Here is a 16,019-nt window from a genome sequence, read left to right as displayed (position 1 = left end):
AAAATATATATTTTTATCTCGCGAAACAGCTGGTGTCGTCTCTCTTTCGTATGTACGCGCGCTCTTAATGAATGCAATGAACACTTTACAGTTTTATTGATTCTCCGGTGGCGGTGCTTGAGCTATTTGGCCTGCGGCCAAGCGTGGCAAAAAGAATTTGCGCGTTTGAATGTACACGGAAAGCCGACGTGTTTGTTCGTTAAACGGATGAATTCGTTTATCCACGAGTAGCCGGTTAATTTGGAGCCGGTAACCTCCTGACAAATAACCTCCTAGCCACTCTTTCTCCCGCTCCTCGCGCGTCCAGGAATATCGGTTAATCGCCCTTCCGATAATCGATAAGCCGCGGCCAACAATTAGACAATTATTATTGATAAACGATGCGCCGGGAGATAAATAGTAGTCTTTACAAATTCAGGAGGCGTGAACGCCGCTGAAAGGACGCTGAAACGCGGTTCTGAACAATAAATCGTTGAAAATTACAGGGCCGGCCAGTAGCTATTTGCTGTATTACGAAATCGTCATGGAATTCGAGCGCGGAAAATATATCACGCGATAATGGCACGGGCATACGACGTGGGGGCGTAATTTAAATCTTGTTGCGCGCAACGCAATTCGCCACGCCGGCGAGCACGCGATTAATTGTTAATTTACATATATAATTCAATCTCCCGTATTAATATCGGATTTGACTGCGCGCGAAAAGTGAATCTCCGACCGAAGCATATTTTCCATTCTTATTCGTTAAAAAAAAAAGAAAAAAAAAAGAAAAAAGTTTATTTTATAATGTATATGACTTCAGTAACTGTCAGAAAATTTGGTAATGCAAATTTTGTATTGTGGTCGTTTCGCGGTATCGAAAGCTTTTTGACTGTTTAAGAACGCCGCAAGTCAAAAGCAAAGAACAAGGGCACAAAGAGAATTTTCGTTCTCTGATCGAATAAATATTTGAACCATTAAGTCAACAGGTGCGCCAAAGGTAGTTGATTAACACCGAACTCTAACTCGCGTTATAAATTACATCAATTAGGCTGGAAATGCGAAGTAGCAAACTTAATAATTCGCTTGTTGATGACTACAAGCATGCGAGATAAAACGCAATTTGAATAAAATTTACCGCATTAAAGTGCCGTTCTATTGATACTTTCGCAGATGGATTTGTTAATTGCATGAGCCCGTACTGAAAAATAGGAAATGGAGCTTCAATCAAACGTAAATTAATTTGTATTATCCGCATTAAAGTCGCCCCTTGTCGGCGTTCGGGAAAATTTCCGGCGTTGAATTATCAGATCGGTATAAAAGAACATAATTTATTTCATAAAGCAGAAAGTGTACCCGCTCAATTATTAAATGCAATGCCTGCAATTGCATTTTTAACTTTGCACGTTCTGCAAAGAGAATTTCTAATCGTTCAATAAGTTTTCCTGTTACACTATAAAATTTTTAATTGTTTTATTTACTCTTTTGTATATATATATGTCTATATATTTTTAAATAATTATAAATTTAGATTCTGCGATGAAATTAATTATGTAAATGTGTAAATACAATTACATTAATAAACTCGCTATAGTTTTTTTCTCAATCATTTTTTAACACGATAAAATTATTTCCGCGTCTCGAAAGAATTTTACAACCGCTTAATTACATTTTTGCATTTAGTGCAGCTTAAGTTTTTAATTGGAAATTTTTTTTTCGACCGCGTTGTTTAACAAGAAGATCAAAGTTACGTCGTGGTTAGTTGTACAATTTCGGCAGGCATTACGCATTCTTTTTTTTTTGTTACCTCGTAATTTGCGACGTACACCAGAAGCGGACGTTTTAAGCGATAAAGTTATCCAGCTGATAGCTTAAACATAAGTCAGAATAGACACGTCGAAGGATTTAATGCTAAATCCGCTTTGTGCAGTTTGCCGTAGGTAATTGGCACTTGTTTCGCGCTAATTGACAGTTTGGCGCTGCGCTTTTATCGTAGAAAATATAAACAATTTTTTTTTTACCAGTAGTAATCAACGATCGTAAAGTGACAAGAGTAACGAACGAGTTTTTCCAAGTTTCAAATTATCTTAATTAGCGGCGCGAAATTTACATTTTTTAATATAAATTCATATTTTTGTGGTCAAAAAGAAATAAATAAAAGGGACGCAGAAAGAAATTGTCCAATAAACTGCCAACACAGGAAATGATAAGTACGGGCTAATAAAGAATGCAAATAAATATTCATTTTCCGGTTTACCGGAATAGCGGGAATGCAGTTGTACTTGAAAAATGAGGCTGCCAATGTATCACGTTCGTTCGAAACGGAAATATTCAATGCGTGCACCTATATGTATATTTTTTTAATTAAATAGAAGCGCGTGACGATATGCGTGTTTATGTTACGTGTGTGCATGACACGCTCGACGAACGGGGTGGTATAACGTCATTTTCAAATTGCGGGATGTCATGCACAGATTCCATGTCATCGGATAATAGCGAACACCTGCCTTGCAATTTTATGCCTCAATTCATTGTACTTGGATAATGACATTTCGTATGAAGTAATAAGGTACCTTTGGGTACTCAAAATACGTCCGGCATGAGTTTTAACGCCATTTAATACGCATCTATTGCGACGCGTCGCACCGCTATTTTAATTTCGACAAAAAAAAAATATTCGTCGTCTACTTGTCGACGTACCAATCGTTTTCGGATAACCGGCCGTTTTGGCCCGAGCGAAATCACGGCGATCGCGCCGCACGATAGCGATCTCATTGAACGACATCGTGGAACTCTCCGCATTTACGGCGTATCCGGGAAAAATTCTCCGCCCGCATCGAATTCCGTCCGCGAGGCTCTCTCGACGAGTGAGAGACAGAGCGAGAGAAAGAGAGAGAGTATGGAGAACGCGCGATACGTGACGACAATTCCGCGACGACTTTATCCCCGACGTTGGTACCGACCCCCTCGAGCTTGCAGCGAGGTCGCGCGGCGTAACGCGGCACGACGGCGGCGCGACGGGAAAGCCACGCGTCCCTCGTCATATGCATGCACGGCGAATTACACACGACGTCAGACACACTTCGTGATAGTGAAGGATGTCACCGGATTTAATTCGGCGGTTTGTCGGGCGCTCGTGCGATCGAAACCGCGCCGAGAATGACAGAGACAAGGGGCGTTGCATCGTGGGTTAACGCTCGCATCGCTCTGGGCGAGGGGGCGCCGATAGAGAAACCGATGGGGTAAGCGGGGTAGCGAGGAGAATAGACTTCTCTCTCGTTGTGCGTTGCGCTCCGGGTACAGAGGCGCTGTTTTGCGATGAGGGATGGACGGATGTGACGTCACGGGAGCTCGCGCCGTGATCTATGGTGGCTGATAATGAAAGCGCAGAGGTGAGATACCGCGGTGGAAACTATACCGTATAAGCTATAGTTTCCGCGGCAGCCGTCACGGCGATGCCGCAGCATTCAACCGGTCCAAAACCAACCCTCCCCCCTTCCCCTTTTGCATCCATCGGCCGCCGTTTCCCCGGTGGCCTCACCACCGTTTCCTACCGTGGCTCATCGCGAAATTATATCTTCACAATGGGGAGGATTCGACGGCGGTGGCGATAAAACCCTGAATTATGAATATCGGTTAATTCACGTTACGTATTCGGGAACCGCGATATGGATGATCTGGCGGTGAGCGTTACTTTATCATTGCGCGGCCCCCGGCCGATTCGATGGCGTACGCGCGAAAACTTGCAATTATCGCGGTGCCCGGCGCCGCAAGCTCTATACGTACATTCGTCCCGCGATAACGGAGGTCCTGCAGCGGCTGGTCGCGTGTAATAAACGTCGACGATAATAAGTTTGTGACGGATAGTTTTGTAAGCTGCCTTAACGCAGTAATTTAGTTAGGTAAATAGAGGTAAAAATAATCGCGAAGCAAGGCGACGCGACAGAGTGGACACTTTAGTCAGGAATTTAATTTAGAAATTATTTGCCGTGAATAAAATCGTCAATAATGAATGTCAATTTAAATTATAAATTTTCACGTATTAATGTACAATTCGGAATTCTTACGCGCGTCGAAACAGATGGAAAATTAAAATTACTCGTTAAAATGTAAATTTTCGTGCGTGCAAATTTTATTCAAGTGAGAATCGTTATACGCGACCCGCTTTGTAATATCTTGGTGAAGTCTGGCTTGTAAAACATTTCACAATAACACGGAAATACGAATTAACGGCGCATTTCGAAACAACTTTCCTAATCGGACTTACATAACTTTTGAAATAAACAGTATTACACGTTTCCGACTGTTGGAATTACATGAGGCGAAACGCGCACTTTTTTTTTATGGGATCTCTTAAAACATTTTACTTGGGAATTAATCGAAAAAGTTGGATTATTGCGATTATTTAAGTTGATAGAATGCCGCACTGACCGTTTTAATGATACTTTTCAAGAACTTCATTGGATCTCTGGTTATTCGATTTTTAATTGACTTTCCGTGTTATTAGATGTATACGATGCAAGAGAGAGAGAGAGAAAAAAAAAACTAGCGAGACATTTGATTAATGAAATATTCGTAGTTCTAATTTCCAATAACTTGTGGAAATTCGATTAAGTAATCTCATCAATATATTAGTCAAAGATATTCTCGTCTAAAATAAATTTGATATGAGAACTTTTGTAAGCATTAATCTCATTAGTCTTGAATTAAAAAGATTTGATGATCAAAGATCTTTAAAAGTAATAAAGTAATTAATATAAAAATTGATTAAAGAGTGATGGCAAAAAAACTTGTTTTTTTTGGTCTAACTTTTGGATCTAAAATTTCAAACTTTTTTGTTTGAAATTCGAGGTATAAGAAATCATTCTTTATATTATACTTTTATATCAATATTTTCTTACAAATTATTAATTAAATAATTTATTTATTTAGTATATAAAAAAAAACACATACGCGATGTTACCAAAGAACCATTTTATTAAAATGCGTACATTTATAAATTTTGATATGGACTTAAAAATTTTTTAAGGATGAAAGTATCTCCTTCGTCTCTTAGCCGAATCTTTTTGAAGTAGAACCTGGTTCTCAAGTTATTCAAAATAACGTTCGGTCGATTCTCTATCGCATAAGGGTTTCGATATCGTTGGGAAGCCACAGTGATCCTTCTGCTCTCCTTTTCTTTTTGCGGAAGGATGTATATTTCGCGTTAACCCAGATACTCGCTTGATACGAGCTTCTTATAAGTCGATGAGCTTTTTGAAAACTCATCTGAAACTCGGATTAAGCGGTTACCCGCGAGAAAAAAAAAAAAAATATATGTATAAATAAAATCAAGAGTGTGAGGTTAAGGGAAAACAAAATAAAATAAGATAAGGCAGCTTTCTTTTTGAGTCGCAAGAAATCTGTTCAACGTGTAATAAAACATATCGTTAAAAAAGTGTATATACATTAGCGAATAATTTATGTGTAATCTTTTTTTCCTTTTTTTACGGGCGATAAACTCGAATAAATTAAAGGAGGCTGCAACGAACGTCTAACGAACGTTTTCAGAGAGAGCGTTATTCACAATGGCCTAAGCGCTGTATATTATTAAAGCGATAATAATTATGAAAACTATTCAACGAGCGGGGAAACTTTGCCACGACCGCATCGTGATTTTAATAGTGGGCTCCCGTCGCCAGCGACTTTCAACAGGGCGTTCCCCTCGTCATGCGCTACTTCAAAACGAATTTCGATGCCAATCTCGCGGGGGTGAGATTATTGGAAGCGATTATTTAACAATCTGTAGAGCTATTTTTAGCGCGACGATAGGTCGTTCGTATCTCTCACGTGGCTACATTCGGTATTTTTAGGTGGAATTAGCTGCTTCCGTTCCTCACGTCTTTATTGATACTCCGATTTTATTTTACGGTTGACGATGAATGAAAAAAAATAGCGCTTTATTCTACACCGATTAATTATTATTAATTTTATTATTACCGTGGAACTTTTGCATGCGGCTTATTAATTTATTCGATATTAATTATATGAGGTAATACCGTTACTTATCCAACAGCGTAATTGCCATTTATTTGAGAAAGAAAAGCGCTGTGAGAATTTCACAATTTTCTCTTTATTATGGTACGTGCTTACCTTAATACTGTCATCTGGTAAAGACGTAGCTCATCGTCAGGTGAACCAGCCAAAGATTAAGGAACGCTCTTGAAACTCCGTTTCCGTCGTGCACGGCGGCTGGCAGTTCACCTGAAATTACATCGGGGTTATTACATCCTTCAGCTTATTGTTCAATTTATCAAGCGAGACTAAACAAAGAAGTAATCCGCGGCGGCAGACGCAATAATTGAAAAGCCGAGAAGGAAAGCCAATTAAGTTTAATTTAAACTTCCGTGATTTTTGCTTGTGTGTCTATTAACTTAGGCTTTTGATTTATTAAATAAAAAAATGCTTCTTTGGCTTCTTTAAAAACTAGATAATAAAATGTCAACGCTTACTCGCGTGAATTAACCTTTAATTTAATATTTGTTTTATTGTATCTTGAGTATTTTATTCACAATTGAAAAAAAAAAAAAATTAATACGCTCTTTTTTTTTCCCCTTTCAAAGATTTTGCGTTTTCAAGGGTAATCGGTTTCCTTCTCGGCTCCTCGGTAATTAAGCGTCACGTTGGCGCTGCAGTAAGAACATCTGCCACCGGTAAAATCATCGAAAGCTCCTCGGATCAAGTTAAATGGCTTGAAAATCGTGGTGTTAAATATTCGATTTCCGCGGAAAGCCCGTGCGACGGGCGTGCTCGCGCGCGTTTCTCTCGTCGACAAGAACACATTTGTCATTTCATTAATGGTTGTGTTCCGTCTATAGGTTTTCCGTCAGCTGCAAGCAGCTGCGGGTTGACGTATTTTCGTGGCCTCCGTTTAATCGCTCTTCGACCGAGTTACGTTTCCCAGATAATGGCTGAGGCCTCCGGGCTTTCGAGAAATTAGGCGGTTCTTATTAATGGCTCTTACGATCCTCTGCGCGTCTCGATATTTCGCGCACGTGGATTTACATGCGCGTGATTATTATATTTTTAGCGTAATTAACGCAAAAATTAAAATGTCCTCGCGTTTAGTAAAACATCTCCTATATCAATACTCGCCGTGTCGCGCGACGGCCGAGACTTTCGAACAAATCGGCGACTCAATCGGATATTATAATTATATTTTTAATTAAATAATTGATTTAATACATTCACGGCCGAATAGAAAGAATATACAAAATCAACGACACTGGTAAGCGGTCTTGCTTTTACAGAAACGTCGCAGTAAATAACCTTTGCTTCTTCTTCCAAAATATGCGTATAACACAGTTTTTGATTAATGAAAAACAAATGTATTTTTAATTGTAAATTGTAAATTGTTCTATTGTTTTGACAGTAATGTTTCGAGAACACGGCTCTCTACCGTTTCTTTTCTATCATGTCGGTATTATTCCGACGCCCTACTGCGCTTCGCTTTCCAATTAAAAAAGTTCCCGCGTTAATCGGGTAGAATATTTCCACGAGCTGCTAGCTCGCTTTTTTTTTTTTTTTTTGCAAAATAAAAACTTTCGATTTTTTTTCCTCTCCTCCACCAATTCCATAATGTACGTATTTTTCTCGTTATTCATCACAGCCTTTTTTTTTTTCTTTTTGCAACAAAGGCATGCAATATTATTGATTAACTCGCGGGAAGAAGCAAAATATTTGTAATTAACGCCTGTCAGAGTTCATATATCCGGTAACTTGTACGATACGTGACGTAAATCGAACGAAAGCAGATTAAACGTAAAATCTTAACCGAGCGTTTGCATTTTAATCATTAAAACTACGCCAAGAAATATCTGATGCCGCGGAGTATCCTTCGTCCGGCAAGTTTTTCCGAAAATTATTCGCGGTTATCGATCATATAACGAAACGTTCCCCCGCGCTCGACGTGGCGTTCTTCCGGGCCGCGTCTTTCCTTTTCTTCTTGTCGTTGGGATGCCCGGCGATAGAAATCGCGGTGCTGGCCGTGTTCCAGGATCGCCGTGGAATTTGTCAATTCGTCCCACTCGATCACCGACCCGCGACTTACAGCTTCTTCGCTTCTCTCTTCCCCACCCTCCTCGTCGTCTCGAGTACCGCTGTCCCTTCGTCTACCAAGTTGCTTTTCCGATTTTTCACCGAGTTTCGAGTCCTTTTCTCTTTTCTCTTTCCACAAATATCCTTTCAACTTCTTTGCGACTTCTCCTTTTTCATCTTCTTTATTCGCGCCCTTTTGCGTTTCGGTTTCTCCCTTTTCATCCGTTTTTTTTTTCTTTACCGTATCGATCAGTCGATCTCATTTCGCCACCCAAGAATTTTTTCTTTGTTACACGCCGCAGATCTTTCTTTCGGTTGGCTCGCAAAAAATCACGGAGATCCTAAGATCTCCTTTATCTATCTTAATCCGGGCATCCGTTCCGGCAGCCACTCCGAAGGAGAGAAAGAGAAGGAAAGAGCCTAGCATTTTTCAATGAAATACCACGGGAACACCAATGAAACGTCAGACTGCCGATGGCAGACGTCAGCCTTCGTCGAAAATGTTCTGCGCCGGTTTAATGACTAGCGAACAGCTTCTTGATCACGCGAGAGCCGCTTCTCTTTTTCCTTCCGCATTTTGTCGACGATTTTTTAATCTTTACGTGGAAAAAAGAAATAAAAAAAAAAAATTGCTCGCGGAGATTTTCCGCTAGCTTTTAGCGAAAATCGTCACAACTTGGTTTCATTTTTCGAAAGTAATATCGAGACGAGTACTTGAAAGGATGCTTTTCAGCCGTTCAATATTTCAATGCTTCTGCAGTAGAATAAAGATCTAAGAAAGTGTAAGTAACCAGGTCATTCGACGGATTACATCGTGAAAGGCGTAAAACTGCTTTAAAGAATAAAAGGAAACAGAAAAAATAGCGTATTAAATTCCTTTAATGAAAAAAAAAAAATTGGTTTAAATGATCTCGGTGCGGTGATTAAATGTTTTCGTTACAAGGGCGAAGGGAATCCATATCGTCGTATGCTTTTAAAATATGTCGCAGCAATGCTATTACAAAAGGCCGCAGCCGCCGATCTGTTCCCCGTTGTTCAACTCCGTTTCTCATTCATCCTCGCTACTTCGATTCATGCCCGTTGGATACATTTCCTGCATGTGGCGTGGTGTCCGCCAACCTCCGGCGGCGAAGAGGCAGAACTTCCTATTGGCCACTTCCTATCCCGCTAGTTCAGTGTTAGGAATTCCAATTCCCGTGCTTGTCCCTCGGCCGACCACAAGCCAGGACCTTAAATTTAATCTCTCGATTTGAAATTGAAAGGCCTGCACGTGAAAATCGGAGCGCGCTCAGTTTGATATTATGCGGCGATCGAGAATTTTTCTTTCTTTCTTTTTTTTTTTTTGTGTTCGGTTTGTTTATATTTTAGATTTATTTTGTGCTTGTCGTTAAAAAATTTGTAAAAGCGCCGGGATGTCGAGTTGAAAATGTTCTAAACGTGGGACATTAATAAAGTTAGGAAAATGGCGATTATTGGATTCCAGCTGAACGTCATAAGCCGCGGCAGGTTATATTTTTCAAACGTATCCAGCTCGATTCTGGCACGGCACCACAATCACGTACTAGAATTTAGTATCGTTTGCTTTCTCCGGCTCTGTGGTAGGAATCTGAAGTCGTCGACAGAAGGGTCGAATTGCCACAAGAGCCACGTTCCGGAAAGGACCTTCGTCTCTATTACTTTATCCTACTTCAGGCTCCACTTATTCTTAGCTTTTGACGATTTTGGCAGCTCTCTCGATAGCAAAGAAATATATCAATCCATAAATATTTCTCGTAAACGTCTGAACAGTAAAATAAAAAAATAAAATAAAATAAAAAATTCAAGTATTATATCAGAATATTTTTATTTAATTTTTTTTCTTTTTAGCAACTCGAACTTTTTAACAGCACCTTAAACTTTTTGTATCGAGCCATTAAAAAAATATGCGATAGAATGGCGAAGTTAATATGACTATAGTTAATAGTTAATCCCATTTTCTTTCAAATTAAATTAAATCAATTAATCAAGGTGGTGTTTTACCGTGGTCGCCGAAATTAAAGTCGCGGCGAACGCCAGACTGGAACGGAAGCTCCATGTAATTGGCTTAAGGACATTCGGCTTGGAAATTCAGGCCCCGAGAGCGTACCTTAATGACCCAAACATTGCGCGGTTCTGAGTTGATTAGCGACGGAGGCATTCGGGGCCGGGTGGCATTTTAATTGGTCCCGCCTAACCTTCGCCCCCTTCGTCTTGAGCACGCTACCCGAGCCAGACTAGACACGAAAGAGAAATTACCGGATTACGTCAGTGAGCCGCAGGGCACGGCTGTATCTTACCGCGAGACGATTTCTCACGCGGAGCCACGTCTCCGGAAATGTTCGAGGGAATACCGTATGCCTTTAGCAGCTCGTGAAATAAGATTCCCCCCCCGAGCACAGACTTGCAACCGGAAGTTTTCGGTCTTTATCGTCGAATATCCCGTCAAAAGCCACTAATTGTTAAAAATACACGTGCGTGCAACGCGACGGAATATGTCGATCGTAATTAGGAATGTACGTCCACTCGAAATTTATATAAAAAATAACTCAATTAAAATGTGAACTGCAAATAGGACTTGATTATTTTTAGAAATTACTTTCGATACGTATATCAATTTGATAGATTTTAACAAAAGCTAATCTCATTTACTTCCACGTGCTGATTTCAGTTAGTGGAATTATTTACAGACACGCAGGCACATAAATTTATTTGATTCGTTGTACAGATTACCTAGTGCCTGATCCATCAAATTGAATTACGCTTTGACAATTGGTTAACAGTAAAATCGTTAAAACATGGTTTAGTTAAAATCAAGCTTTAATGAGAAGACCTTATTGTAATTAATCAGGCGATGATATTAAAATAATTTATGAGATAAAATTTAATTCCTCGCGAATATATTAATTATTTATCCGTGTTCTAATTATAAACTTTCAATTGTACAACACTTTGTATTTGCGTTTCATAATTTACGTTTTTTTGTACCTAATTTTATTTTTTATACTTGGTTCTCGTTTCGCGGCTTAATTTTTCCGGCGCGAAATAAGAAAAAAAAAAAAAAAAGAAATTTGTCTGGCTAATGATCTTACAATTAGTCTCGCGCCATGCAAGTTGCTCGAATTTATTGACAGTATTTTAAACTGTAGGATCGATTCAATCAATGTTCAGGGAACTTTCGTGGCTGGGCATTCTTAAAATCTCCGCGGGCTCCAGCGTCACGGTCCTTCGTGTCGTCCTTCTTGCGCGAATGCCTTATGTTCGTCCGAGGCCGAGCGTTCTTATCCGCGTACGTGAAGCCTCGGGGCCGGGAAGCATTAAATGCGCTTTAGCAGACACAAGTCCGCCGTGGAATAAAGCTCGTAAATGGACGAAAAAAGTGGCCGCGCGATAACGCGCTCTTTTCCTACCGGGATGCATTCACCGGCCCTCCTTCGGGTGCGGCATCCCTCGCCGGTCCCCGCGACTCGCCCCATTTCCACGTTGCCGTCACATTAGGCTGCTGGCATTTCTATTTCCATGAAACGTGCATCCCGTTCTGCGTCGCCGTCACATTTTACGTCACCGTCGGTCTACACGAGGGTGCTAACGGCAACGCGTCGCTGAATAAAGACGGCGAACGACCTTGCTTAATCTTGCGCTATTGCGCTTCCGTTATTCGCGCGGCGGGATTGTCGGCAAAAAAAAAAAAGAAAAAAAATTGTGCGACTGGGTGTGAAGTTTAATGTACACGTTTGCATCTTATGCGACGGGCGCTGAAAAATTATAATTACATTACAAGCCCCAAATAATTGATGTAAAATTGCAATTTTATTGTTGATTTATTTTATTTTATTTTTTTTATTTATTTTTATTTATTTCACTGTGCACTCGATGGAAAATGGAACATAAATTCGACGTTCTATGAAACACACGCGCGCGTGAGTCCTTGAGTCTGAATTTATAGATAACGTGAATCAAAATCGAAAAACCGAGCGCCCATACATCTCCCCATGTCTCTCGCGATGTCTTTTAAATCTATTCGGAGTCTGCGTTCCGCGCGGGTCGATTTCTTTTGAAAGTTGCATATTTAATAAAAGCGCAGCGTCGTGTACAACAAACGCGAAGCTATAGCGAATTACAAAAAAAAAAAAAATAAATAAAAAGAGATTTTCCGTTCAGTCGGTCTTTCTCGTCTGGTGTCGCTGATTAAAACCATTTCGAAGAATTAATCTCGACGGCGCGCGTAATTCGCGATGTTGAAGCGACAGCATTCAGCGTGCTCGCGACTCTCGCGAGAAATGAGGCAGTGACACGGGTCTGGCGGGAGATCAAAGGCGTTTTGCGAGATTATAACAGGCCGCGGGAAAGATGAAGCTGTCCCTTGCACCTAGTTTACTCTCGCAAAGAAGTGGCTTCCGAGCGAGGAGCGAGTCGTTGAAAAGGGGCGCGTATTATGTCCGCGAGAGAGGGTGGAATGGCGGGGTCGCTCTATCGTGTCTCCTCTTATCTTTCGCTCTCTTATCGGTATCCGTTTATCTCGAGAATACAGATATCTTGGTGAGAAAACATCGCCCTTCCCGGCGGGAAACCGTTTCCCTCCCCTCATTTTTTTTTTCTTCCGTCCCTTTGCCGTCTTGGGAAACGCGCGAGTTTCGTTATGGATCATCGAGAAAGGAGCACAATGTGCATTGTGCATTGTCGAAGTATCAAAAGATTTGTGCCACCGTCAGCTACGTCAAAACGGACGCGGCGTCTTTCGAGCTCCGACTGCGCTCGCTTAACGTCTCTGAAAGCGCATTGATTCTGTCAACGAAATATGAAACCGTTTTCCCTGTTTCTTACAGAACGACACGTGATCTAATTCCTCGGGACGACTTTAATATTGCATCGAGTTTTCAGCGGGCCGCCCTCGTCTCGCTAAAAACTCGAGGATGATTACATTTTCGATGCAGTTCCTCGTGTTCTTCTCCCACTTTATTTTCTTACATCCTTACATCAACTGCTTTTTGACAGTCGCTTCCTTTTCGTTTTGGCAAAATAGAATTTTATGGCGAATCTTTCTCGTATTATATACTGCGATTTTTGACAATTGTATATTGAGAATTAAATAATTTAAGAGGCTTTTTACTTTTAATTAAAATTATATGTATTAAATGTTTTTTTTTTTTTTTTTTTTTTTAACAGTATTATTTTATTGTAAACATATTTATATTATTGCTTAAAGCTGAAAGCGTAAGTTTCGTGGGTTGTTTATTCTCTCGATTCTTTTTCATGCTCTTCTCGATGAGATTTTCTTGTATTGCGCGCACGAAAACATTTAGAAATAATACTTTTAAATTTTATTTCAATTAAATGGATTATTTTGAATGATAAAAATTATATCATTCTTTTTTTTTTTTTTTTCTTACGAAGTAACATTTTTATTGTAAATATAGTTATTGTAAATATTTGCCGTATATTACGCTTGATCAATACTACGAGATCCGCTGTTTGTTTCATCTGCTTCTGTTTTTCTTGACGATCGCGGCTAAAAGCTTTAGGGATCAACGCCCTTCTATCTTTCGCCGTAGAACGAGCTGTAAAAAGACATTTTTCCTTTGTACGGGCGAGATAAGATATATTTCCGAAGTGCTATTACTGGATTTTATCTCTGGAAGCTTTGGATGATTATCACTTCTTTCTTTAGAAATGTTACTTTGACGAGAATCCAATTATGTGCATTTATCCTGCAAAACCGCATTTTATATCGCAGAGTCTTATTTTTATACGATACTTTACGATTTTGTACGATCTTAGTCAACGTGAAATCCAATTCAATCTCGCGAACGTTAAGTTCAACAGTTCGACGATACAAATCAGATACATATCCTTCGTCTTTTGCGTATACGCGGTTAGGTTAGTAGACGCTCTCTGAAATTTATGCAATCGCGTCGCGATCCGACGTCGTATGAGAGACACGCTCGAGTAGCTGAATGGATGATGTTGCGAAGGAACACAGCCTCTCCTTCGAGCTTCTCGCCGGGTTTTCGGTACATCTGCTAAGCGCATTACGGGATAAAGAGGTGTCTTCCACCTTACTAGTGTTAGTCCCGGAAAAGGTGCACGCTTTAAAAGGGATTTCTTCGTCCTCGCGACTCGATAGTTAAACTTATCACAAATTGCCCTCGGGCTCGTAATTAACAGGCTGTTTTATAATATATGTCGCCGCTGATTCGCGCGAGTGGTTTTTCCTGTTCTTCACAGATTTTCATCAAGCTTTCAAAGAGCTCTCTTTCTCTCCCTGATAAGCTCTTCCGCTATTAATATTTACCCATCTCCCGGCGAATATTTTATTCTCATCGGTTCTCGCGATAATCGATTTGGTGAATTGAAAAGGCTCAGATATCACTCAGGAAATAATTGATAGAAATCCTTTTACGGCGATTCTTGTTTTAGATTTGACGCGTTCGTTATTTAGATCGCGACGACCCGGGGAAAGTTTTTCTCCCCTCCGTGAAATATTCGCCCGCCGGTGTTGTAGACTTTTTTTTTTTTTTTTTTTTTTTTTTGACAAAAAGCGCGAAGCTTTCCGGGTTTCCGTCTCGTCGAGAACTTTGTCGTGGGAGGAGCCGCTTTCTGGCGGCGCGTGATAAAACGCACAATATTTCCCCATCACGCAAATGCGGTCAACCGGAATAAATTAAGCGTCCTCGCAAATTTTCGGGAATACTAGCGGAGGGTCGCGCGACGTAATGAAGAGCTACAGCGACATTAACATTCTATATCGCCGTACAGGGGAGGGAAAAGGGGGAGGGGTGGATGGCTCGTCATAACCGCGGGCACTATATCCGGAAACGGTGGAGGAGCGAAAAACGCGCGCCCGCGGGGCTCGACCGTGAGTAATCACCGTGCAAATCCCCGACGATTTATACCTTGTTTCGTATTCCCGGCGCCCTATACGCGCGACGAGATGGCGGTCCATTCAAGTTTGATAAGTAACTACGAGACTCGCGGAAACCCGTGCCTCGCAGAAACGACACAGACGCTAAGACTGGCGGAGAACATACGTGTAAAGTGTTTGCACAAAAACTTAATAATAAAAAAAAAGAAATTGCCGCCGGTTCGCGTTAGCACCTCAAAGACACTAACCCCGTGATTATATATCCCTTAAGTCTGAACTGACTTGGCGTCGGCGAAGGTGAACAAGTCCACGTGGTTCGATGGAAATCGCCAAGAAAAACATAAACTCTTTTCCACATACCGTAGACTAACTTTCTAAATTAATTAAATTAACCGTTGTTTATCGAAGTGCAGCTGTAGCTTAACAAATATTAAATAACGAAATAATAATACGAATGTGTAAATACACTTGCAAGATATGCACTTCTCCCTTTGGTCGAAGTTGAAATCACCCTGAAAAGTCAACGTCGGCCAACTCCGGTAACTTCGAGATCTCCGACACGGCCCGGCCGTACCCTCGCGTTTTCGTTCGTTTGAGCTTGAAAATGTAACTTTGTACATAGAGGACTCGCGCGTTTGTTGCAAAGGGAAGAAACCGCCAAGCGAAAAGATCGTAGAAACGGCGAAATGCGGCAAATGTCATTCGGTCGTGACGGTCCGAGTTTCTAAATTGTAATCCATACTGCGCATTCTGATCCGAAGTCTTTCCGGCTATAAGAGAACTTTGTCTCGCTTTGATAAGTAACGGCCAACGTGCCGGTGGAATCGTCTTCCTCCTTTCGGAATGAGAGAGAGAGAGAAAGAGAGAAACGGAGTCCCTGTAACGACGCGGCACACGTGTGCACGTAAAGGACGTACTCACCGTTAAGAACGTGAACCGCGACGGTGGTCTTGACTTTGCCGGGTACCAGGCAGCTGTAGTTCCCCGCGTGCCTGGGGCTAGCTCTTTCCACGATGAGAGTACTGACGATCACAAGGACCTCCTTGCCCGCCGAGATCTCCGTCGTTCTGTTCTCGCTGGAAACGAA

At 41.0% G+C, this 16,019-nt stretch overlaps 1 protein-coding gene across 6 annotated transcripts in view; it reads right to left on the bottom strand.

Annotated features, from left to right (window-relative positions):
* The window catches only part of LOC139105385 (uncharacterized), a 187,817-nt gene that overhangs the window by 10,691 nt on the left and 161,107 nt on the right, over positions 1-16,019 (bottom strand). For 5 of the 6 annotated variants that reach the window (XM_070661458.1, XM_070661456.1, XM_070661457.1 and 2 more), the window contains one exon: positions 14,599-16,008. In XM_070661458.1, the coding sequence (XP_070517559.1) occupies positions 15,657-16,008 (352 nt within the window). In that variant the 3' untranslated portion in view covers positions 14,599-15,656. Of the gene's footprint in view, positions 1-6,111; positions 6,223-14,598; positions 16,009-16,019 lie in introns of those variants that run through there. The other variant, XM_070661460.1, reaches the window with a different exon arrangement.

The sequence above is a fragment of the Cardiocondyla obscurior genome, linkage group LG09 (genome assembly GCF_019399895.1).
Source record: "Cardiocondyla obscurior isolate alpha-2009 linkage group LG09, Cobs3.1, whole genome shotgun sequence".
Classification (NCBI taxonomy): Eukaryota; Metazoa; Arthropoda; class Insecta; order Hymenoptera; family Formicidae; genus Cardiocondyla; species Cardiocondyla obscurior.
Note: the sequence above shows the minus strand (reverse complement) of the source record. Positions and strands in the feature narration are given on the sequence as shown.